At 32.9% G+C, this 27,908-nt stretch overlaps 1 protein-coding gene across 1 annotated transcript; it reads right to left on the reverse strand.

The window, feature by feature from the left end:
• Positions 1-7,214: 7,214 nt before the first annotated feature.
• Positions 7,215-23,577, reverse strand: LOC134228723 (AP-2 complex subunit alpha-2-like). The gene is made up of 22 exons (XM_062710408.1): positions 23,498-23,577; positions 19,762-19,830; positions 19,377-19,519; positions 18,221-18,414; positions 17,746-17,977; positions 17,175-17,283; positions 16,840-17,062; positions 16,466-16,562; positions 15,839-15,976; positions 15,314-15,421; positions 15,064-15,138; positions 14,859-14,956; positions 14,518-14,647; positions 14,251-14,352; positions 13,868-14,047; positions 11,211-11,401; positions 10,696-10,858; positions 10,234-10,367; positions 9,995-10,111; positions 9,814-9,883; positions 9,469-9,603; positions 7,215-9,252 (listed from the first exon to the last, which is right to left on the reverse strand). The coding sequence occupies exons 1-22, from the start codon at positions 23,559-23,561 to the stop codon at positions 9,175-9,177; spliced, it is 2,850 nt and encodes a 949-aa protein (XP_062566392.1). The 5' UTR covers positions 23,562-23,577; the 3' UTR covers positions 7,215-9,174.
• Between the last annotated feature and the right edge of the window lie 4,331 nt (positions 23,578-27,908).

The raw sequence follows: 27,908 nt of genomic DNA on the forward strand, positions 1-27,908 counted from the left end.
ACATGTATAATAGAACAAAAAAAACCCAGACACCTTGGAATGGAATACTAAATACTCTAAGTCTCTGGTTTATCCTATGTTTTAAGACATTCGCAATACAACAGTACAGTGACTTTATTTCGACCCTTACATAAACGAGCCTTTACATGTAACACATCATTTTTGATAGATATGTTGAATCTAGATAAATAAGGACTGAAAATAAGAGTAAGATATAAAAAGTAGAAAATAAAGCACATATTGAAACTATACATGCATAGTACGCTCGTGTATATTTGCAGCTTGCGAACACGTAAATGCATCATTAGACTGAGAAGGGAGCATAATTTATCGGTAATTAAATTTTATATTAACAAGTGCTTGAAGTATATGAATTTTATTTGAAGTAAAAAAAAGTCCACATGTAGTTACACATTTATAATTATATACATGTACCTTGATAAAAAAGAAAACATTTTGATAGTGTTGTTTCGTTTCGGCAGGTTTCGTTTTGATTTCGTTTCGTTTCGTCTTGATTTCGTTTCGTTTCGGTAGGTTTCGTTTCGTTTCGGTAGATTTCGTTTCGTTTCGGCAGATTTCGTTTCGTTTCAGTTCGTTTCGTTTCGTTTCGTTTCTATTTCGTTTCGCACTTTACAGGTACCCGAAAAATTGCAATATTCGATCTTTTCCATTTTTATTCTATAATTCTCCATAGTGTGTTGTTTAATTTTTCATTTGTATTGTAAAATTTTTAATTGTATTCTATAAGTTTCCATTTGTAATGAACAAAAAAATTCATTTATATTGTTTGATTTTTATTTGTATTGTTTGATTTTTATTTGTATTTCTATGATTTTCTATTTTGTATTCTTTAATTTTTCATACGTCGTTATGATTTTTATTTGTATTCTATAAGTTACCATTTGTACTGTAAAATTTCCATTTGTATTATATAATATTTCATTTGTATTGTATATTTTTTATTTGTATTGTATAATTTTTCATTTGCGTTGTAAAAATTATCATTTTTTTTTTTATTTTTATTTGTATTGTATAATTTTTCATTTCCATTGTAAAATTTTTCATTTGTATTGTACAAATGAAAAATAATAAAATGCATTGAAACATATGGAGATAACGAACAGTATTAAAGATCAAAAGTCCATAAAACAATACAAAATAGGAGCAGAGCAAACACGGACCTTTAAAACATCAGAGGTGGGATCAGGTACCATGGAGGAGTGAGCTTCCCCTGCCGGCCGAACACACCCACCGTGTTCTCCTTGCCATGATCAAAAAATAAGGGGAAAATCCGTCGTCAATTTAGTTTAAAATGGCCTAACAATTAGTATGAAAATTAGTATAACAATTAGTATCAGCATTTGACTCAGTGATAAATTGTACATGTATTTCCTGACAAGTTCATTGTGTCGACCATAGAACTCACGAAATGATGACTTTAAACGAGACTGTTGATATTCTTGTTTCATCAACTTTTTTGCCAATAATTTACCTCGTTTTAGAAATTGTTCATAGGCTTGCATATCGATTCAACTCAGATATATAAACTCCATATGCAGGTTATATTGCTGCATCACGTTTATCATAGCTTGTTGTGATTACCATTAACGACTTTTTCAAGTAAAATATCCAAATATGAAACAGATGTGTCAGATTCTGATGTATCTTTTATCTTAAGCTCACCAGGATATATCATATGGACATAAGAATGGAAATTACCATTGTTAATTGACAATACGTCGTCGATATATCTAAATGTCGTGTTGAAGGCCAGAGCAAGTGAAAAGTCGAAAAGTCGTAAGTTTTTAAGCTGTTGCTTTTGGTAAAATCTTGTGATTTCAAATTGTCCCAAAGTTCTATGAAATTTTTAAGTATCCGCATCTGATTTTCACCACTTCTTAAGTATATTGTTGCACAGTACTCTTAAAGTTTCTCCTACTGTTTATATCTTAATGAGGAGTAAAACAAGAGGCTTGGTTGAACATTTAATTGAACCCGCTACATGTATGTATCTTTCTTTGTAAGGATAAATAAATAAAAATTGTATAATACAAATGGAATAGATTGGATATTGCAACGTTCGACATGCCATAAAAGATAGACAGCATTTATGGATGCCTGAATAACTTCACCTCCTTATTAAAGACAAGACATAACATTCAGTAGAGGAATAGAAGAGGTCATTTATTTACTAAAATAAATGACAGAATAATCAAACAAGACATATGTATATGTACATACAAATAAGACAAAGCAAAACATAATACGACAAAATAAACAAACAAGTCATACGTTTAACATGTTTAAGTAAACAGATAATACAAAGCAAAACATACGAAACATAGATCACAAGCGATTATGCAATATTTATAAAAAATGTCATGTACATACAAATCTTACATAATATACTGAATATGATTGAAAATATGGGGGGTTGATGGTTGCAAAGCAAGGGTTGCATTTAGGAAAACTTTGTGATACGCATGTGTTTTAGCAATGATAAGGACATTGTTAATTGTGAACACATTTTTGAATTATTCAAAACAGGGGGTGGGGGTATTCTGTGTCCTTAAAGCAAGCAATACCTACCAATTCTGAAACAAGTTCCATATAATGACTTTGGCCATTTTCTTCGTGGGCGTGTTCAGTGCTGTTGACATGTGTTTCCTAGAATGACATTTCTTTATAATTACAGTGTATAATTAAATTCACTGCCCTCGATTTAAATTTTGAAATCATATTATGTGAAAATAGAAAAAAAAATATTCCAGTTGAATTTAAAAAGACAGAATTTGAGAAATTGAAATATCTAAAATTGCAAAGGTTTCCTTGTTTTTTTTTTCTGTCCAAAAAAAATGAATAAAACTGAATTCATTTTCTTTTCAATCTTGATAATTTTTAATATTTTTTATTCACAGACAGAGATATTTTTATGTAAATATAACAAATGTAACATTAGAAAGCAATAAAAGCCATTCATAAAAGTATCATAGTTAACGTGCATATAACTGCCTTCTTTAAATCTCTAAATTGATATCATAGCTAAAATGTAAACACAGTTGATATTTTACTTTGCAAATATATATTTTGTGTTAAATATCATTCTTTACAAAGCTGTATTTTACATACCATTCTTTCCCAAATCCAATAAGTTAAATCATAAATGTCTGTACAGTTTCTGTCTGGTTACGTATCTTCCCAGGGTGTAATAAATCCTTCTTTTCGCTGACCGTTGTTATGCAATAACTGACTGTTAAGGAACGTGAACAGTTGTGTGATTTATTGAGAGTACCTTGACCTCAGTAATATAAATCTTTGTAATCATCTGCATACGGGGTTTATATCAGTTGATTCGATACGCAAGAGCAATTTCAACGTATGAACATTTTCTAAAACGAGATAAATTATTGACAAAGAAGTTGATGAAACAAGAATATCAGAAGTCTCGTTTGAAGTCATCATTCCGTAAGTTCTGTGGTGGATACAATGACCTTGTCAGCAAATACAAAAATATCATTAAGTCAAATGCTCACCAACATTTTTTATTCAATTGTTAGGCCATTATTTATACATTGAATTGCCGAAAGGGTATTTCCCGATCATGACAAGAAGCACACGGTGGGTGCGACCGGTTGGTAGGGGATGCTCACTCCTCCATGGCACCTGATCCCACATGTGATGTTTGTTCTGCTCCTATTTTGTATTGTTAAATGGACTTTTGAGATTGAATACTGTTCGTTATCCCCACAAATTTCACTATATCATGATATTAGACATTGTTCCTCGACCGAATATATGTTGACAACTTACACTATTGTTTTGTTTCCAGTACCGATGGTTGATTTCCTTTTGGGTCACCTGAGTAAACTCAGGTGAGATATGTAAAGATAGCTACTAGTAACTGGCTACTACATGTAGTAGCTGGCTACGAGAAGTAAGTAAAGTTGGCTACTAGTAACTGGCTACTAGTAAATGACTTGATGACTTGAACCTTCTAGTACTTTTTTTTTTTTAATTATGCAAACTTGGGATACAAATGTTGAAATTCTTAAAGTAGCTGGATTTTACACCGCTGATATCCTTTGATATTGCTGATAAAAACAATCTCTTAGCTTTTCCACATGATCTGGAACTGAGGTTACGAAGATATCTGTAGTAATAAACTCAGTTACTAGTACCTTTTGTGTAAAATTGTGCAATTTTGGGATACAAATGTTGATATTCTTGAAGTAGCTGGAATTTTACATCGCTGATATCAACTGATATTAGTGATAAAAACGATCTCTTAGCTTTTACATATGATCAGGCACTGAAGTTATTATGATATCGTTAGAAATAAACTCAGCTACTAGTACCTTTTGTGTAAAATTGTGCTATTTATGGATACAAATGTTGATATTCTTGAAGTAGCTGGATTTTTACATCGCTGATATCCACTGATTTTGCTTATTAAACAATATCTTAGCTTTTCCACATCGTTTGGCACTGAAGTTTCAGAATATATCGTTAGTGATAAACTCGGCTACTAGTAGCTAGCTTTATTTACATTTCAAGTCATTTACTAGTAGCCAGTTACTAGTAGCCAACTTGATAACTTCAGTGCCTGATCATATGTAAAAGCTAAGAGATCGTTTTTATCACTGATATCAGTGGATATCAGCGATGTAAAATTCCAGCTACTTAAATAATATCAACATTTGTATCCAAAATTGCACAATTTTACACATAAGGTACCAGTAGCTTAGTTTATTACCACAGATATCTTGGTGTTATCAGCGCCAGATCTTGTGAAAAAGCTAAGAGATTGTTTTATCACTAATATCAGTGGATATCAGCGATGTAAAATTCCAGCTACTTCACTAATATCAACATTTGTATCCCAAAATTGCATAATTTTACACAAAAGGTACTAAAAATCCAGCTACTTCAAGAATATCAACATTTGTCTCCCAAAATTGCACAATTTTACACAAAAAGTACTAGTAGCTGAGTTTATTACTACAGATATCTTGGTAACTCAGTGCCAGATCATGTGGAAAAGCTAAGAGATTGATTTTATCAGCAATATCAGTGGATATCAGCGGAGTAAAAATCCAGCTACTTCAAGAATATTAACATTTGTATTCCAAGTTTGCATAATTTTACACAGAAGGTACTAGAAGGTTAAAGTCATTTACTAGTAGCCAGTTACTAGTAGCCAACTTTACTTACTTGTCGTAGCCAACTACTAGTAGCCAGTTGCTAGTAGCCAATTTTACTTAATTGTCGTAGCCAGCTACTAGTAGCCAACTTTACTCACTTGTCGTAGCCAGCTGCTAGTAGCCAGTTACTAGTAGCTAACTTTACATATCTACTCAGGTGACCTATTGCTGTCCGTTTTTGTCCATCGTCGTGCGTTAACATTTGAACATTTTCAGCTTCTTCTCTGCAACCACTCAACCAATTTTGGCATAAAACAGCTTTCGGTGAAACCGTGAAGGGGAACAAAAATTGTGAATGTCATGGTCCCTGCCTCCTGGGGCCTGAGGGGTGGGACCAAAACCACTGAAATTGATGCAATCTTTAAAAATCTTCTTCTTTATTCCTGGACATCAAGCAGTCAAACTGTTAGTATGAATGTAATGGGCATTGAGTCCTCTACCAAAATTGTGAAATTCATGGCCCCAGGGTCAGTGGTTCTAGTGCTAGGGCGGGGCTATATAGATTATATAGTGAAAATGCATTATTTCTTTGAAAATCATCTTCTCTGCTCCTGGGTATTTAATAAACAAACCAAATACATAGTTATGTTGAATGAGGCTGCCTCTTCCAAAATTGTGAATTTCATTACCCCAGGGTCAGGGGTTCTTGGGATGCTAGGGCGGGGCTATATAGATAATGTAGTAAAAATGCATTATTTCTTTGAAAATCATCTTCTCTGCTTCTGGGTACTAAATAAACTAAGCAAGTACATAGTTATGCTGAATAAGGCTGTCCCTTCCAAAATTGTGAATTTCATGGCCCCAGGGTCAGGGTTTCTGGTGTTAGGGTGGGGCTCTATTGATTATTTAGTGAAAATACATTTTCTTTAAAAATCTTCTCCTCTGCTCCTGGGTATTAAACCAGTGAACTATGTAAATAGTTATGATGAGGAAGGCTGCCTCTTCCAAAATTGTGAATTTACAGGGCCCCTGGGTCAGGCGTTTTGGTGTTAGGGCGGGGATCTATATAGTGAAAATGCATGAATTCGTTGAAAACCTTCTTCTTTGCTTCTTGGTATTATGCCAATGATATAAGTACATATTAATGATGATGAAACCTGACTCTTCCAAAATGGTTAATTTCATGGGCCCTGGGTCAGGGGTAATTGGGGTAAGGAGCGGGGGGTTACATAGTCTGAAAATAAATTAATGCTTTGAAATCTGCTCTCTGGTATTAATCAACCATTTGTGATGAAATAAAATTTATGATAACATTTCCAGAATTTTAAAATATGTGCGTTCAGGGTCAGTGGTTCCTGTGGGGTGGGGTGCTCAACTGGTTATGAAATGGAAATGCATTTTCTCTTTGTTACTCTGATCTACCTCTGGGTATAAAGTAACCAAAGTAAGCAAGCTAAGTGTATAGCTATGATAAGCAATGGTGCCTCTTTCAAAATTGCGAATTTCATGGCCTTTGGCAATTCAATTGTTGAAAAGTTGTTACATGATACTCAGGTGACCTATAAGGCATGTGTGCCTCTTGTTAATTAATAACGCAAGAGAACCTTAGATACATTGTATGATATTATTCATTTTTAAGTTATTATTAATTTATTTTATTCATATTTTTTTTGATATATTGTTTCTCAATAATTAAGTGGGAAAAAATGTGCACTTAACTTCCGGGTTGATCTGCTGATCTCAGTCAAATATTGATTGGTTTCTCACCATATATTTGTAATCTGAGTGTAAAATTGAATTTCTTTTTAGGGCAAAGTACTGATAAGGTGATTTATGATACCATTTTTTATTACTCGTATTTTGCCTCGTGATTTAGAACATGTCAGAATTGCAGGATTTGTAAATTAAGGTGTTAGTCGGGGGTTACAATACCTGGTGCAGAATCTCTGCGAGAAAAAATGGGGCAATTAGTTACACAGACGTACGTAATTTGAAACCATATTCTTTCAATTTCTCTAATGTAAACACATTTTAGAATTCTGATTCTGTCTTCTCTCAGTAAAACACATGAAATTTTAATTTAACCACTTTAATGAATTATTTATTATGATGTTGATATTATCATCATGATATATATAATTATACAATATACACAAGGAGGTCTAGTGATAAATAATTCCCCATCAACTATTTCATCAATAAATCAAAAGCTGTCAACTTCCAATCACATCTGTCACATGACTCGAAAATCATCTGACCTACTCAGATTTCAAACATCTCAATGCAGAGCTTCCTAAACAATAGATCAACTTATTTCTGCATTTTTAATACAATTCTAGCATCTATCACTTACAACTTTGATTAAGAAGATAATTCTCTTCCCAGGAAATATAATACCTTTTAAGTTACAAGCATTCTACTGTTTATTGCACATGACTTTTTTGTATACAATCTTCTATGTAATGGTACCTAACATCACATTTGGTTATAATTCATGCAATTTGCTCTTGTCCAGTCTGATTAACAGCCAGCTTTTTAAAAACCTGTTACTATTCTGTACTGAAAAAACAATTTATCTATATTTTGATCAGGATATAATTATATCAAAATTTTAAATAATTATATCAAAATTTTAAATATTTATATAATCTTATCCAAGGGTCTCGATTTCACTGGCACCAGTTCTATAGTTACTTACGATATTTGTATGCTTCCTTCTATTGGCCATTAAATGCACCCTTTAAGTTCTCTAAATATAAAGGATTTTAATGTGGATATTTATATGTATGTACAAGTGGTTTCCTCTTCTTCCATTAACTATTATAATCAATGCACCATGAAGAAGCCTTCATTTAACAATTCCAACAACAAATATCCTACAATTTTCAGGTACTAATTACTTTCTTATTTAATGATTGTTGGTTATGGATTGTGAAATTTACCATTCATACATTGAGTATTCATTATCATACATAGAAAATACATTGTACATTTTTGCTTAAATTCTTCAGAAAATCTAGAAATCTTCAACTATAAAAAAGGAATTATGTTTCTGAAAAATATCATCTACTTGGTTTGAATTCATTCTTAATAAAGATAATTCTTCAACAATCATTATGCTTTTCTTTCAGAATTTGTCATTTCCATATTGTTTACATAAAAAGGGAGTCAAACTCTTTAAAAACAACAACAACACACACATGTACATGAACATGTTCATACTCCATATCCAAACTTCTGAATATTCATAAACCTTTGAAAAATTGTACTAAACTACATGGAGAACTCATAAACATAGCTCATCATAGCAGAATGCACCGTAAGTGTTTTAAACATATACTCTTCACACAAATATCTCCTAAAAAGAGGTTTCCTTAATAATTTAGGTAAATATCTGCATGTTAAATGGAATGTATAATACCTTGGACATTGTGATAATGGCAATAGTTATTATCTATAAAAATTGAAGCACTTTACCTAGTATCCACCTTTTATACTTTGCTGCATTTTCCATGTCTACTCTCCCCCTATATAGTTTATGCTATATTATGACAGTGATCAACAGTTAGTGTGGTAGACCCACAATATTTTATCACATCCTAGGATCCAATGCCCAAAACAATCAACAACAAGCAATATGTAATGCATTACATGAACTAAACTTATGTTGAGAGTCTAGGGGAATTTGTAAAGATCAAAAAATATACATATATTACAAACATAAGACATTTACAATTGCAAAAATTTTTTTTCCCTAAAGCTGACATTTAATGCTTTGAATGTATTAATTTAGGAATTTAAAAGTTAAAACACACAACCCATGATACTTTTTCCTGATCATACAAACTTTTACACAACTTAAGACATCACTAGAAAGAAGATCCTTATTATTATCTCTACTCTAGCACAGTACCAAACACGGGACACAAGCTAATTACAACGGCCTAGTCATCTCAGTTCTCTCCCCTGTACAGATTATCTCCCTTTTTTACAGTCCACTGTCTATCACATGTTCTGCTCTCTTGTGTGTGAATTAGAATTGATGTTCCAATAAATCAGCTAGGATATTTGGTACTGGAGGCTTGCTGGCACGTATTGTTAACCTATACATCTGTAAAATGGAACAAAACCCATGGCATCAAATATTAAATCTCTGAATGACAAAATGCATGCATTCTGGGAGAAACTCTGATTAAATTTTATTTGTTATGACCAAAATATTTATTAAGGGTAAAATATTGAAAAGACTTTCAGGACCCATATAACATAAAGAATTGACTGTGGCAAGAAAGTTAGGGATCGACTGTCAGAGCTAATGCTCCCTTACCTGGGCAGCTTTGTTTGGTTCTAGTCGGATGAGACAGCCAATCTGGGCTGATCTGGCGTGAATAATACCAGCAGCAACATAGTTTTCTGGGTTAGGGTCTATTCCTTCCAAGACACTCACTCCAAATCCCAAAATCTAAATTATACATTATGTCAATCAGGAATAAATATTTGATATACATATACAAGTATTACAATAAAAAATCTTAAATCATTTTTTTTCTCGCAAACAATATGAAAGCTGATGATGTGCAAATTTTGCAATAATAAATCTTAGATCTTTTTTGCAAACACTATGAAAGATGATGATCTCTCAAAACACAAGAAGCACAGTTTCCTTGCTTACTTTAGTCTTGTTCTGTTCAGTGTCTATTGGAAATTTGGCCTTAAAAACTTTCTGACATTCTTGATTAGGCCTACAAAGAGAATCAAAACATCTTAACATGTTATATATTCAACAATGTCAAATTAATCAGAAATGCAGTCCAATTCCAGAGCCTGCTAGATTTATTTGACCTTCAACCTACTGTGAAAGGGCCTTCCATCTGGAGAAAAATGTGCCAGAATCCATTTCAACTGGTTCCGAAAATTTGCTACACATTACTGGAAGCTTTAGTTTCAATCTCTGAGAGTTACCATTACACCTAAAAAATATAAAGTTTCCAATAACCTGTTTCAGATTCTAATATTTACCTATGTATAAAACATTCATGTATAATTTACACATACACAGCGTCTGTTTGAGGAGGGGTGTCCGTTTACTTACGTGAAAGAGATAGCTAGAATAGGAGCCTCGGCAAACTCTGTGATACATTCAATATTGATAACCTGTTGGACCTGGGCTCCGCTGTCTATCGTGGTATCTACCGGCTTTTGTGTACATGTGATCTGTAAACCTCTGTTAAGGTCATCTACTTATTTTATTATTCTACAAGAATCTTTGTCTTCCCTGGATTTTAAAGACAAGAGTAACAGTGTTATAGATCATTAAAATTCATGAAAAACTTGATTTTATCAGATGGAAATCTCTGCTAAAAATGATAATAATGAATTTTTTTTTATTTCAATGTTTTCATGAATATTATAGAAAACTCATGAAAATTATTTATTTACATGTACTTTAATTAAAAAAAATTAATTAACATATACATCTGAATGAGAGCTCATTACTGTTCAGTAACCCAAAGACCACTGTAACTAAGTGTATGTAAAGGATATGAGATCCGAGTTCTCCTGGACATTGTGTGTCTACACTGAATCCACTGAACTGGAATGAGGTTTTGTTGCCGTAGAATATCCCCAGTCTCCCAAGGTTCTGACGGTATTCTGACTTCACCCCAATTTGTAGAAGGTCGTTTTCAAATAATACTCCATTATTTTTACAAATAAATCTGGAAAAAACAGCAAGCTTTAAGATAACTTTGTTCTGTAATATCATTTTAGTAGAAAGAAAAATTGTAAAATTAAATCTGTAGATGTAAATTAATTAATCAAATGACATTTTAATTTCATATCATTTTGAGAAAGGCAATTTTAACACAGTACAGACTTAAAGAATTATGATTCATTCAAAAATAAAAGTCTGGACTAAAAATTACACCAAAAAAATTGATTAAAATTTTAACAACACCTAAAGATGATTACGCCATTGTGACTTCAACAGTCAAGATTTAAATCTTCTTTTACACACATACTCATTGATAACTACCACAAATATCTCTCTGTAAACTACAAATGACTTACTTTTTAAAGCTTTCTTCAGCTCCAACTGTCAGACCATTCTCATCCACTCCATTGGTAGATGGCCCTGACCCCACTGTGTCGAAAACGTCCACCAGGAAACTCCCCGCTGAGGGCCCCGTCTGAGTGGGGGCGGGGGAATTCAGGCCAAGTAGGTCGTCCGAGGCCGTGCTGGGATTGGACACTGTAGATAGCTGTAATGCATAACAAGAGGCCCATGGGCCACATCGCTCACCTGAGAAGCTTTGACCATTCTGTTCTTTACCAGATTTCACCCTTGTTATACATAATGCACCCCCACATTACCCCACTGATCATAATTTAGACATTTTGAAATCTACACTACCCCATGATCCTTCCATTGGCACATACATGTATGTTTCAGCTTTTTTGGCCCAGTGGTTCCTGAGAAGAAGATTTTCAAAGATTTTTCTTATATATTTCTATGTAAAACTTTGATTCCCTATAATGGCCCCGCCCTTCCCCCGGGGGTCATGATTCCTACAATTTAGAATTTACACTACCCCAGAATGCTTCCACATAAGTTTCAGCTTTTCTGGCCCAGTGGTTCTTGAGAAGAAGATTTTCAAAGATTTTTCCTATATATTTCTATATAAAACTTTGATTCCCCATTGTGGCCCCGCCCTTCCCCCGGGTGTCATTATTTGAACAATTTAAAATCTACACTATATCAGGATGCTTCCACATAAGTTTCAGCTTTTCTGGCCCAGTGGTTCTTGAGAAGAAGATTTTCAAAGATTTTTCCTATATATTTCTATGTAAAACTTTGATTCCCCATTGTGGCCCCACCCATCCCCCGGGGGTCATTATTTGAACAATTTAGAATCTACATTATACCAGGATGCTTCCACATAAGTTTCAGCTTTTCTGGCCCAGTGGTTCTTGAGAAGAAGATTTTCAAAGATTTTTCCTATATATTTCTATGTAAAACTTTGATTCCCCATTGTGGCCCCGCCCTTCCCCCGGGGGTCATGATTCCTACAATTTAGAATTTACACTACCCCAGAATGCTTCCACATAAGTTTCAGCTTTTCTGGCCCAGTGGTTCTTGAGAAGAAGATTTTCAAAGATTTTTCCTATATATTTCTATATAAAAATTTGATTCCCCATTGTGGCCCCGCCCTTCCCCCGGGTGTCATGATTTGAACAATTTAGAATCTACACTATACCAGGATGCTTCCACATAAGTTTCAGCTTTTCTGGCCCAGTGGTTCTTGAGAAGAAGATTTTCAAAGATTTTTCCTATATATTTCTATATAAAACTTGATTCCCCATTGTGGCCCCGCCCTTCCCCCGGGGGTCATAATTTGAACAATTTAGAATCTACACTATACCAGGATGCTTCCATATAAGTTTCAGCTTTTCTGGCCCAGTGGTTCTTGAGAAGAAGATTTTCAAAGATTTTTCCTATATATTTCTATATAAAACTTTGATTCCCCATTGTGGCCCCGCCCTTCCCCCGGGGGTCATGATTTGAACAATTTAGAATCTACACTATACCAGGATACTTCCACATAAGTTTCAGCTTTTCTGGCCCAGTGGTTCTTGAGGAGAAGATTTTCAAAGATTTTTCCTATATATTTCTATGTAAAAGTTTGATTCCCCATTATGGCCCCATCCCTTCCCCCAGGGGTCATGATTTGAACAATTTAGAATCTACACTATACCAGGATGCTTGCACATAAGTTTCAGCTTTTCTGGCCCAGTGGTTCTTGAGAAGAAGATTTTTTAATGACCCCACCCTATTTTTGTCTTTTCTTGATTATCTCCCCTTGCGAGGGGATATGTCCCTTCATTTTAACAATATAAATTCCCCTTTACCCAAGGATGCTTTGTACCAAGTTTGGTCAAAATTGGCCCAGTGGTTCTTGAGAAGAAGTCGAAAATGTGAAAAGTTTACAGACGGACAGACGGACGGACGGACAGACGGACGGACGACGGACAAAATGTGATCAGAAAAGCTCACTTGAGCCTTCGGCTCAGGTGAGCTAAAAATATCTACATAGCATGAGAATTAGAAAATTCATGTTTTCAATATAATCATCAAAAGTTAGTTTTCTTCCTCTAATTTCTGTCACTTGAAAGAAAAACATGTGTTCAAAACATTCACTTGAAGAAGAATAGGTACATGTATGTGTGTGTGTGCTGATATGTAAGGTACATCTGTTATGTGATGTCTATCCTCAAAAAACAAACAGAATCAATACAATTACACAGGCAACAGAGAAAATAGAAGACAAAATTAAAATTTAATATTTAAATTTTAAATTAAGTAAAATTTAATATGTATATGTAATTAATGAAAGAAGAAATCATGTAACAAGATGTGATTACATTTTAACATGTGTCATTCAACCCTTAAACTACTATGCAGGTATGATTCTGAAGTAATTTCCGCATGTTATTGGTTTTGGTGCAGTCAACAATGTGATAATTCATGAATGCAGTTAATAAATCATTAATAAATACAATGCATTGTGTAGACATGTGTAATGCAAATTCATATTTATGCGAACCACTCAATTCCCAGTGAATGCACTAATTTATGAATACATAAATGACAGTAATAGTAACTCACAGGAGGGGAAGTGGGTGTGGGGGTGGCGTAGGTGTTATAATAAACAATAAGAGTAACTCACAGGAGGGGGTGTGGGGGTGGCGTGGGTGTTGACACTGTTGCTCATCTGAGCTTGTGGCATTGGTTGTTTTGGTTCCTTGTTCTCTGTTTGTTCTGTCACGGTTGGTTTCTTCTTTTTCAGTTTGGCTAAAATTGATGATTCTCTCTCTGGGAAGGGTGGCATTTCTTCCAAAACTGTTGCCTACAATAATCATCAGCAATTGAAGCATCATGTCTCTGACAATTTATCTATGGTATTATACAGGGCAATGCACATGAACATGCTATTTAACATGTACATGTTGTACAAATTTTATGCTCTGTAGTGCTTAAAATTGCATTACTATATCTTCTACATGTTCAATGAAATGTAACTATGACTGACACTCAGAGATAAATATTTACCAAAACATCAGTTGATGCCACCGTGCTTAACTGTAGATACTCCACACTTCTCTGTTGTAATTCAACATCTGAATTTCGAAGATTATTGTCACTTTTTAAAACCTGAAATGAAAACAAATTGCAAATAGGCATTACTTACATGTAAATGCCAAATAAGTACATGTATAATTACTTTATGATAATATTTTGATTTAATTCAAGCCTTTTAAAATCTTGGATAATGACTTCATTTAAAGATGAAATGGTCAAATTTGTAAGAAATCTTACATCTTGAATTGTTGATTTAATCTCAGGAAACAGGTTGACAAACTTGATGTATGTAGACAGGAGTAATCCGCGGGTGGCGGGGCCACACAGATGGTACTTAGAATGTAACAGCTGGAACTGGACAAGTGGACTGCAAAGAGAAAGTAAAACTAGAAAACTGACCACTCAGGTGGTACTTAGAATGTAACAAGTCTCAACTTTCTAACAAAGACATTTTAAAATCTATTTTCATGACAAATAATATAAAATTGCTATCTTAGGATATACCTACAGCGTATTTAGATGCCACATAGAAATGCGTACCTTGGAAAATAAACTATCATAAAAGTATGTCAACTGACCTAGATCTAGGATCCCCTGCAATAAGATTTCCAAACTCCCCTAGTATGTATCCTCCTACTTTGACCATGTTCTCATGACAAGCTGGGGCCTGCAGTGCCTGAAAACGAAACAAAACATCAATAATTCTGTTTACAGATAGAATAAGTTATTAAATTCATGAACATGAATGTGAAACTTCAGGGAGCTAATATCCTAATGACCTACCTCGAACACAGTCTTTGCAGCATACCCTTGTACATCATCCCTATTTATCACAATCTGTATGACTCGGTACCACACCTATACAAAATTTAGAAACACGTTATTTAAGATTAAAAAATGTCTAGAATCATTAATACAGTATATACATGTAGTAAGCATGGTTTAATTTTTTTTATTTTAACACTGAATGCTCAACAGTTTTTTTTTTTTCATTTGAAGTTGTCCAGCATGCTAACGACAAGATCACACCCACCTCCTCGCTGACGTAATCCCCGGAGATACGGATCAGATTCAGTATCACGTCCACGTACCAAGTGTAGTCCACCGCGTACTTCTCTGCCAGAATGGCCACCTTCAGCACCTACAACAAAAAGAATATTACGATTTCAGAAATGTAAAAGTGCTGAATATTTCTTAATTCTACGAAATTTCATATTAAATATTACATAAATTGTACATATATTAGAAATGTACAAATACATGTACTTGAAAATATGATTAATACATACAACTGATAACAATTTCTTCTCCTCTATAAATTATAATTGTACTTAAATTTATAACTGTATTTTTCCCTGTTACTCCTTATTCAAGCCAATTCAATGTCAGAGTTATTCTCACATTTCATTCGGATTCAAGATAATTAAAATATATGTACACTTGTTTAAAGTCATATTTTTATTCTATAAGATCGATTGTATCTCAACACTAGCATTACTTCAATAATGTAACCACCGCTGCTAAAACTTAATTACTGTTGTGTAGAGTATAAACATACCATCTCCTCTCTTATTGAGTAGTCAGCAGTTTCTAAATATTCCAACATTTCCCCTACAATTTCTTCCGCATTTGTTCTGTCACACATGGCGTACAGAAGATCCACTGCCCTCTGTCTCACACTGACGTCTCGCTCAGTCTAAAAATAGAGAAATGAGTTCACAATCACATCCCAAATCAACTAAACTAACAATGTATATACATTTGTGATAGTGTCTGGTCCTTACAAAGTGTCTATCTTTCATATCAATGAAGAAAAGATTTAGCTTAAAAAACATTATTTCTTTAATTTACATGTTATTGCAATACTTTTTTCTCCACTTGGATTCTGTTCTCTTTCAACCGAAAAACTTATATTGAAGAGTGGCAAAGTGGGGGCATGCTTTACAGTAATATGTCATATGTTTTTTTTTCTACTCATATCTTCATGTATGAACAAAAATAAAGCAACAAATTTACACCAATATAAAAGCTCTAAGTTATTCAATCAGCTTATCTTTGTGAACATCTACCTTGATTTTAGTTGAAAAAAAAAATGATTTATGATATCCTTTTACTGTGCCTACTTACAACATATTTATCAAGCCCTATTTTTTTAATAACAGATTCTGTTTGTCTTTGGACTTACCTTTAATGAATTAACTACAGTTTCTTGGTGTTTTTTCACTGCCTCGTGTGAAAATTCAGATGTTGCTAACAAACACATGCTTTCCAAAGCCAAGTATCTGTTACAAAAGGAAAGGTATAGCATATTATTCATTAAAACATTATCATTTTAAATGCATAGGCTCTGTGGTTATCAAATAACATTGTGAATCTTAAGATACTGAAAAAACCCATTCATGAAAACCAATTTCAGCTTTTAGTATGTTAATTTTAACAATATTAATAATTTTTTACCAGACCCTTTGTCTAATTTTCATTAATAAAGTCTTTCTCAAAAATAAAACAAATACATATAACTACAATGAATGAAGGAACATTCAGCCTTGTGTACTATACCTTAGGTTAGTTTCCCTGTGTTGTAGAAATTGGCCCAGTTGGTTACAGGCCCTGACTAGAAGGTTAGGATCACTGTCCATATGAATAATTAGGTTAATTGCTTCATTAAGTACTGCATTTTTGGCATTACCATGCTGGATCTTTTTAGATTTAGGAGGTTCCTGTGCTTTATTTAATATAGTTTCTAAGCACTCTGTTAACCTTGTTCTTACAGCTGGGTCCTCTACAGAAACAATGAAAAAAATGTTCTTTAAAAATTCACATTTCAAATAATTTAAAAACTTTTCAATTTACCATTTAGGTAATTGAAAACCACTCTTTTTGAGATAGCTGACCTGGAGGAGGATAGTTCTGTAGCAATCTTAAGAGTTTAACAGATAACCAGGGAGCCGGTACAAAGTAATAGGTGTAGTCCTGGAGGTCTGTGTACGAAGCTGTCACAATCTGAAAATGAGGGCATTAATAAAACTACTAACTGAAAGAAAATTTTATTTTTTCAGCATTGAAAAAGATTTTTTTATATATATATAAAAAAAAGATATTGCTTGTGTAGTTTTAATCTATTGAATTTGGATGTCAATGGTTCTAAAAATAATGCTATGAAAAATGACAATATCTGAATTGCAGGAAGAGGAAAAAGGAGTTATTTCCCTTATTGTACTACGTTGTTTTACCAAAACTGAACTGATTGTGTTGCCACAAAAAATGATGCGAATCTTCATTAAGAATCAAATGAACAAATTTAAGATTACTCAAATAAAAAGAATTGGAGATAAAATTCTATAAATGTCAAATTACTTGAGTAAGTTGTACATGACTGTGTCTGTGACATTTAATGTCTGACAAGAAAATCAATATAGTTGGTATCAAATAATCAACACAATCCTGTGACTAAGTGACAATTACCCTACTGAGACGGGACACCGCTAGTGAAACGCATCCCTTGTATTCCTCGGGGTTCTTCTTGACCAGAGCTTCAATTAGACTTGCTGCCGATGTGACCACCCCCAGGTGCTGGTCATTAAGTAAGTGAATGACCCTTGATGACCACTCTCCTATCTGAATGTATTCAGGTGACGTCCGCAACAATCGGAGCAGAGTCAGCGCTGCACTCTGTTTGACAGAATCGATAGTTTCACTGCAACAAACACAAACCATTCATCTTAGAGATGTAAAAACAATGCTCAGTCAAGATAATTGTAGATTACTTATCATTAACAAAAACATTAATTTCTAAATCTCTGTGTTTTAATTGTTCTTAAATGTAGACAGATAAATACTGTTCTAAAAATTTGAGACATATGTACACTTTCTATTTTTCTGAAACACACATATATATTAAGACTGAAATTTTCTTAGACATATAGACATTATTCCTTACCCTGTGACCAGGAGTTTGGGGATTTCGTTGCCCAGCCCCTCGGCCATTTCCTTACTCCCAATGTTTGCTGTACACTGGAGTGCCAGGTTAACATGGACAGGGTTTGGACTGGCCAGGTCATTCTTAATGGACTTAATGACCAGCTTTATCAGATCATTATTGGCACTAATCATCACAGAAATAAACAGGTATCCCTGAAAAATACCAAAGTATCTTACTGTATCTACATACACAGACAATGGGAGGAGGATGGATGAAATAAATATTGTCTTTCCTCAGAATAGCTGAATATTTTAATTACTTTTCTGTTTTACATGTAGAGCTTTAACTAATATCAACTTTATATTAAGTCATTGAAGCTACATGTATTACTATGCAAAATTACCAAATTATAAGCTTGGCTAGGAAAAATTTCTGACCATAAAACTCTTTGTGTTGCTTTGTGTGCTTGTTTGAATCAGTGAAATGAATGAAATTTCAGAATACAATTGACAGTGTGTCACTGCAGAACTTGTCTGCTTTTTGTGTAGACTTACAATCTTTTTGTGTAGACGTACAATCCGTTTTTCTGTTATAATAGATTCACTGTTCTACTGTGATACAGTGCAGTACACTCTGTTTTTCTGTGTTTCAATAGACTTACAATCTGTTTTTCTGTATTACAGTTGACTTACACTCTATTTTCCTATAGATAGGGCTTAAAAAAAAAAAGTTTGTTTCCTGTAACATTCCCAAAAAATCAAGGGTCGGTAGGTCGGATTTTCTTTTTTTTTTTTTTTTTTTTTTTTGCTTATGAATGGTCAAACCAAACATCCCCGGACCGAAAATACCAGGTGTTATATTTACAGTGGACACCCAATATGGCATCCAAAATGGCTGCCAAGCAGGCAGAAAACGAACTTCAGAAAGTTGTAGGGGGAAACTGTTGTTACAATAATGATTACTCTTTATATTTAAGGTAAATGTACACCAAGTTGACATATTTTATGTCTCAAATTCAGCTACAAGCTATTTTTTTAAATTTAATAAATGGAATCAGCTGATTGATCAAACTCAGTTTTGATATCTGGCAGAAAAAAAATCCACCCGGGGATAATTTGAATGGGTCGGTCGGGTTACAGGAAACAAACATATTTTTTTTTAGGCCTAGACTTACTATCTGTTTTTCTGTGTATCTGTTGGAGCTCAGTAGATTGACAGCCTCCATGTATCCAAAGTCTATGTCGTGACCAAGGAGGAAAATAAACAGAAGTTTACACACATACTTCTTCTTGTGGTAGCCATCTAGAGTCTTGTCACCTGTGTTAAAATATTAATATTGATTTTAAGTTGGCTTTATGTTTTCAGAATCCATTTATATAAATGTCTCAAAAAAAAAAGAAAAACTTAAAACTGCATCTTAGATGTTTGAAATTTGGAACAATAGTGTTTAACTTATTCATCTAATCATTAAATACTTCTATATTTTCTCAGACTGTTCTAGAAATATATTTAACCTTGAAAATATTTCAAAAAATATTCCAGGCTGACTTTTTTTTTACCTTTGAACTTTGACCTGATGTTGGCCAACTCCTTGTTTATTCTTTTGATTTCAGCCTCTTTACTTTTGCCTGCAAAAATCAGAATGACACAATGAACAGAATCTTTTAAGTGGAGAGTTGTTTAAGTGTTGTGAGTGCCTCATTAACAGGGCACTATACATAAACCACAATACTCTGATGCTAGTGAGCTACAGAGAAACACTTTAATTGATGCCCTTGTCAACATAATTGATAAGTACTTTACAATAAAAGCTACTAATGTTTCTCCATCTCAGTATTCTGACATGCATACCTTCGTCATTTTTCTTGTAACATTTTCCCTTTTAGTCTCTCATAATTCAAATTTGGAAATTTATAAATTCTCAACAATTTAATCAAAATTCAAATTCAAGGAATAGTTCAAGGATTGAAAAGATTTTATTCTATTTCAAATTATCTGCTAAGTGATCATGAAATTTTTTAACTGTTTACAAAGGAACAAGATGTAAATGACCAGGCCTAGAAAAAAAATATGTTTGTTTCCACTTTCCCAACCGACCCTAATTTATAGTGCCGACCCTAAATATTTTTTAAATGCTTTTTTCCCATGATGTGCAAGATTTCATCCAGGGAATTATAGCCTCAACTTTGCAAGCTTTTCAAGACAGAAAGAAGTTTGGATCACCTTTCTATTATAAGTTTAAGTCACAGAAATGCTTGAAAACACCATTTCTTTTGTCATTAATGTTACTTCTAGACATGTTTTGATTAAAGAAGTAAAAAGAAATTTTTCAAAAAAAAAGAAATTGCCTACCTACCTACCTTATATTTTTTCGGCCTGAAAGCAGAAACAAACATAATTTTTTTCTAGGCCCCATGATAATGTAGTACATTTTCCTTCTAAAAGGATATTGATCTTGGTCTGATTTTTACCTTGAATCCATATAATGACAATCAAATTAATGTAATATGTCAACATGCAATAACTCTGGACAAATGTAAAACGCTTTTCAATTTTAGATGATATGTCTTGTAGTCAATTTTTACCTAACACTGACTACTTTAATGCCAACACCCTACTAATTCTTTACTTCAGAGTCTAGATTCAACTTTCAACTGACATTACATGTATGGTACTTGAATAATAAGGACTATAGAACATAAACTCAAAGCTCCCCCAAAAAGCTTTATGACAATTATAAATCTTAACAATGTAGGTTGCATGCAGCATCTTAAATATGAGTAGTAATACTTGTCTTCTTCTGTGAGTAAGTCAAGATTGGTCATTTTTGGCCTCGTAATTACTTGGAAATGGACCTCTTTCAGAAACTTAATCCTGATCAATTATACGCTTAAGCAGAGTAGAGATTTTACAGGCAGTATATGAAACTTCGCTAGCAAGGGTTAACAATCAATGGTTAACATGATCTCCTGAGCTGATCTTTCCTTCTGATGTGTACATGTTATTTAATCAATGACTTTAGAATATCTTTTTAGCATATATATTTTTTAAGTTTTGCTTTAGAGCATTAATACTCCTGAACATATTAACTGTAATGAAAAATCAACAAACATGAACAATGAACCCATTACAAGAGATACACCACAAATAACCCTATTTGATTTCTGTACAAAAGGCTTTCATTAGAAATGAGAATTTTCTGTCATGCAGTACTAGTCTCCCATGATCAATTAGATTCTAACCATCAAACATAAATCTGCACATAACAGTCCCTAGAATCAATACTCAGTTACAGCCTAGAATCTCTGTCCTTACAGCCAGATCAATAGGACTGCCTCAGTCTTACGATCAATGTAGACTGGCTTACCTTATAGCCAGCAATCAAACTAAACACAATATAGGGGTTAAACAGATTTGTTTTCATCACTTAAAATATTCCCTGGCATTGCTCCTGATCTGAAGATTTAAGATATTTGTTTTAAGCAAGAATCTTTTAATTTTATCTTTTTTCTTTAATTAAGATGCTTACGAGTTAAATAGAATGAGATTTAACTAAAAACGATTTTTTATAACCTTCCTCATGAATCATACTTAATAAATCATTAATCAATTAACTGCTTCAAGGACTTTCATGTATTGGTTCTATGTCAGACATTCATAAAGAGAAAATGTTGAAACTTGCTGAACACCTTCTGGTACTTTTTAAAGCCATAAATACAAATGATATTACACTATTAAGTTTTATCATTTTAACTTTTAAGAGTGGGAGACATCAAACTCTTCACATATATAAGTATGTTGTATGTAAATGTTCCTTGTTTATTAACCTATTATTATATGTGCATACCATTTACATATCTATCTTATCTACAACTGTATTAAGGTCACAAAGCAAATTATTACACAGGTTGCTTTCTTAACTGAAAATATGATGATAGAATGTATTCGACTTCCTTCTACAAATGACACAGGTAATTATAAGGATAATGATCCTGCCGACTGTTCCTAATGTCTTAATGATGATAGTGTGAGGAAGAGCACCTGTTACATCAGCTGATCAATACCTGTATACAGCGGAGGGAAATACTATCATCAGCTGATTAATTATTTACCTCTCACTAACAGGTGAAGGCAATGTCCTTACATGTGTAGGAGATTCAAATATTGAAATCATTACCCTGTACTCACTTTCAAGACTTGATTAATATATTCTCAGCAGAATTATATTTTACTTTTAAAGGCTAAGCGATACATGTAATGGTTCACATATACTGTAGAAGCACAAATTTTCGTGGGGATAAAATTTCGTTGATTTGTCATCAAAAATAGTTTCGTGGGCATTTAATTTCGTTGTTTTGAGTGTAATTCCATTCAATATATAGTCATAAAAAATTTCGTGTGGGATTTAATTTCGTTGATAATTGTTAACAACGAAATAAACGAAATTTAATCCCCCACGGATATTTGTGCTTTTACAGTATTTCAATACTCTATTATCTAGTACTAAAAGCAAAACAGTATTGATTAAAATAAAACGAACAAATATAAGTATGATTAACAAATCTACTTTATGAGGCAATAATTTGCATAAAATAGTATTATAGTAAGTAATTTCATTCATAAATAAGCATGTTACCATGCCAATTTAAGGGCATAATTATTCTATGTAGAAATAAAAGCTTGATTTCAAGTTTTCAACATTAAATCTTTGAAAGCATTTTACAATTACAATGTACAGTAAAACTTGTTTAGTATGAACACGGATATTGCGAATTCATGGATATAGCGATGTTTACTTGGATCTCCAACTATATAATTTTACAAATTCATCATACAGATAAAACGAATTACGTATATAGCGAAGTAATTTCATCGGTCCCAGTGAGTTTTACTGTATTTTCTTAATTATTGATATGGAGATATTTACTCACACCAATATTTGGCAAGTTATTTCCCTTACTAAAAGGGTGAAAGATTTTGCTTACAAATTATGAATTTTATACTAGATGAAGACCCTCAGTCCAGGCACATTATTTCCCTTTATGACACAGAGAGTTGTAACCTATAGATATGAATATTGGAGATGGGGACCAATAGTCCTCAGGTGTTATTTCCCCTATAGTTATGGAGAGTTACAGACATTACTTACAGTTATGAATGTTGGAGCTGACTACTAACAGCAGTCCCTTCACATTACCTCCCCTAGTGTTAAGGAGAGTCATTACTTGTCTTACTACAGATGAATACTAACAGTCCCCATGTTTTTTCTCTCCTACTGATATGGAGATTACTTACAGTTACGGATGTCGGAGATGAAGACCAACAGTCCTCGCATATTATCTCCCTTTACAGCAGGCATGATGCCTTGTTTAGATGGACCTAAAAAAAATAATGTAAAAAGCATTTAATCCTAAGATTTTGACTTTTATAACCTTAAAAATAAAATGCTCAAAATACAAAAAAGTTCCAAGGTAAATCTTAACTGAAGAAAAACAGGTTTGTGTAATTACAAGCTTATCATAAAGATCATCATATGAATACTTCTTTCTAACAATTCAAAATTTGGGATTTGTTTAAAATTGCAGACATTACAGACACTTAGTCTTTCAACAAGTACGTCTATGCTACGTTCCATATAAGTATGCACTTGGAATTTTCCTTAAGGAAACATATGTTTGGTCACAGTCACAATGACATTTGAGTACCAATGAAATTGTCAACAGCTATTTTGAATTTTTCATGAATGAGGAAATATTTTCCATGTGTTTTACTTTAATAGATGATAATGAAAGTAATGCAGTATATCATTCATCAGAGCTTTCCAAAGACCTGCTAAATATTGAATAATGTGTAAACATTAGAGATTTCCTTCTAAACAAATCATATTTTTTACTACAGAGTGAATAAAAAGACAATTTAACAAATATTCAAATACACTCAATATCCTGGTCATACATTCCTATCAGGTAGAAATTGAAAGAGTTTACTGTAAACACAATACTCTATATTCTGGATGATGTGGTTGATGCTCATTTATTGTATTTATTGACACCAACAAAATGTTAATGATAAAATTGTGACAATAAGTTTCTAAATGAAATCTGCTTTTGCAATACTATTTGAATATCAAATATTGATAAGAACATCATTTAGGTTAAATATTCCTGATTCCTCCTGCTGTCCAGGACTCCTAAAGTCAGGAGCGGAGTCATAGCAATTGCCCTAGGCTATTCTCACTCTTTAGGCCATCCTTAAAAAATTGTTTTTTTGCGGTAACGCGACCGACTCACCAAAATCCACCCTACTGGATTTTTTTTATGGGTTCAAAAAAAATTTTTTTTTTTTACATATCCATTTTCTAATTTTATCCTATTGACATTTTTTTAAATTGCAAAGAGTTTTTAAAAAATACTGATGTGTTCTGATACTTGAACAATAAAAGATTGGATCATTAAGAACATTTTCTTGTTTGATTAGAAACAAAAGTGAAAATACCTCTGTATAATTGAAATTTAATTCTGACTTTTTGTCTCCAAAAAAAAAAAAATAAGCCTACCTACCTACCCACACCTAAAATGATGAGGCGCGTTACCGCAAAAAAAAAATTTTTAAGGATGGCCTTAAGAAGTTAGTGGATATATCACATGGGCAAAATAATTACCATCGATAATAAAACATCACTTAATGTTTCATACTAAAGTCTGATAACATCTATAATGTTTGCATATATCAGGGAGATTGTAAAAATAACAATACAATCTGCAAACTCCAAGTTCCAACACCTCAATATGCAAAATGGAATTGATTTCTACCATTTCTCGAACAAAAAGTCATCATTTTCTATGAAATTTGCTTTCAATCTTTAGTTATTTCTGACCAAAATCAAAGGGAAATGTATAATTTTGATATACGGTGCAAAACAGAATTTCTTCTCCACGCCGGGGGTGTCACTTCCTGTCTGTAAACATTATTTCTTCTGTCCGTCACCGAGCTTGTCGTTACACAAAATTAAGGAAGGAAGCTGAATGAAACAATCTTTCCATTCAATCTTCGACGCAAAATTACTTCAGAAACTCTCACTAAAACGGATGCAATAAATGGAAATGAACTTACCAACAATTTATTATATTTAATGTTGTAATGTAAATTACTCCCAGTTTTGATCAAATGCAATACTACAACACCAAATATCATCATGTATATTATTTTTGTATTACCTTATCCCAGAAATCTATCGATGCTATAATCGCAAACCACTTAAAAATACAAATATGTTATTTCGGGAGGTGGGTCATCGGCGAGAAAATAGTCGCCATTTGCAAAATTCGTGAATGAGGTCACGACACCCACTTCCAGTTGCTGTCGATATTTTCTGAGGATCGAACCCGACTAAAAAAAATTAGAGTTGAATATACCCCCCCCTTTTCCCCAATCCCCCTATTTTTTCTTTTAGAACTCAGTTATTTTTAAAGTAATGTTATTTAGAATATGAGTAAATGATGTTAAATTAGTTCATTTATGTTAATTCAAAGAAAAAAATGTGATTTCCGAATATAACAATTGGATTGGGATTGGAAGGGATTGGGAGGGATTGGGAGGGCTCTCATATAGTCTTTTTTTCTCCCCCGCTGAAAGTTGGGGATATTTATTTCGGTCGGTCTGTCAGTCCGTCCGTGTGTCTGTCTGTCTCTGTATGTAACTCTTTCGTTACCACGCGATATCACGAAGTTTTGCAATTTTAACAGTTTTACAACTTCCTATCGACCTATGGCCTAAAGAAAACGCCTGCTGATTTTGAGGTCAAAAGGTTTAGCAGAGGCTGAACTAGACACACTTGCTTTTTTGTAAAATTTTGACAATGTAGAATGTGATGTAAACTTGTATATGTGACATTCATTTTGTATTTAATTCCCCTCTAGCACCTTTGGTCATTGTTAAAGTTTTACATTCGGCGGACAAAAGTAGAAAAAATTCAAGACCGTAGGCAGTCAAGATCCTCGATGGCCGAGGATTCTCGCTTGGTATGTGAGTGGAGTCCAGTTCTTTTCTGAAATGTTTCTTTCCTTTTTTTTTTATTTTTACTTTTTTTAATTTACTAAATGTTAGTATTTAGCATATGAAATGAAGAAATGAAGAAGTAATGACGTATGGCGTGTACAAACTAGGGCTGTGTATTGAGCCAAAAATTTCGATACGATACGATACAATATTTTTTAAAGCGATACGCGATATATTGGATTCTAAAGCAAGTCCATCAGAAAAGGCTTCTAATTCATTTTAATACATGAATTTCATAACAATTAAATGTTTTATTACCCATTTTAAAGTTCTTGTCTCATTGTCCTGACAAATAACAATTTAAATTAAAACTTTTAATGACAGCAAAATCAACATAGTCAAATAAAATTCTCTTTGTATTTTGTAATAATTATAAAAACTGAGTTATTTCCTTACAAATTATATAATTATTGAACAGTTTTAATTCAAAAAAGTGAAATATAATCTTTGGTGATTGAAATTCCCATTTTTTAAACAGAATTAAAAGAAAAACTGTCTGTCCGATACGTATTGGAAGTTAATTTTCGATACGATATTATTCTTGAATATCGATACGTATCGATATATCGATATATTGATACAGCCCTAGTACAAACTATCATTGCAATGTGGGAACTTCGTATACACATTTTAAAGATCGAATAAGCAGTACTCAAATCTTTATGCATATTGGCTTTTTTTAACTGATTTGATCAGTTTCAGTACATATATACATATATTACACTTAATAGTTCTGCAAATCCGGGGAGGGGGTTAAACCCCTAATCTGAGCATCATCCTTTTTTCCCACAAATTCTTTGAATCAACTAGTTATTCATTGATAGAATGAATCTATATACATGTATTTTGTTGGTTTCTGAAAATCATTTTTCTAATATTTCTCCAAATGAATAAATGTTAAACATATTTTAAGAAGATAAATAATTACCGGGTAAATTATCTGGTTTATGAAAGTAATTTTTATAATATTTCTCCAAATGAATAAATGTTAAACATATTTTAAGAAGATGAATAATTACCGGCTATATCATTTTGTTTCCAAAATGATATTATTTTGGTTTATCATTTTCAAGGAGTGATTGCTTCCTATGCTCCCATGTTGAAGTGTATTAACACTAGTAATGATAATTAAGATACATTTTATAATCTTAAGCTATTTTAAAATCATTTATTTAATTTATAACTCCAATGCATGCTTTTAATAAGGATTTTTTGCCAATATGTAACAAAACAGCACCTCATTTCCCCTATGTGCATTTTTGAAAATATCGGCCGTTGCTTGGGCCTAAAGTAAAAGGAAGAAGGGTTAGGCACTGCATAAAATAAAATGCATTCAGTCGAAGTAAGTAAAATTAAGCATTCCAGTTTTGGTAATTTTATTCGAATCGATTCGTTCACTATTTGAAGAGAAGAAATTAAAGTTAAAGAAATGGTTGGAAATGCTCAGCTAGACTTTTTATTTCTATTTTTCATGAGTAAATTCAACTATATAAAAAAACTTATGATCTGGAATGTAAGTCGTAAATACTTAATGGCTGACATCTCAGTTAAATCAGTCTCATAAAAAATCTCCCCCAAAGTTGGAGTTAGATGCACCAGGTAAAGAGATCTACTGGTAAACACTTTTTGAATTTCCCGCCACCTTAAC

This window comes from Saccostrea cucullata, unplaced genomic scaffold (assembly GCF_032062105.1).
Source record: "Saccostrea cucullata isolate Sc308-1 unplaced genomic scaffold, CSIRO_AGI_Scuc_v1 ctg276, whole genome shotgun sequence".
Taxonomy (NCBI): domain Eukaryota; kingdom Metazoa; phylum Mollusca; class Bivalvia; order Ostreida; family Ostreidae; genus Saccostrea; species Saccostrea cuccullata.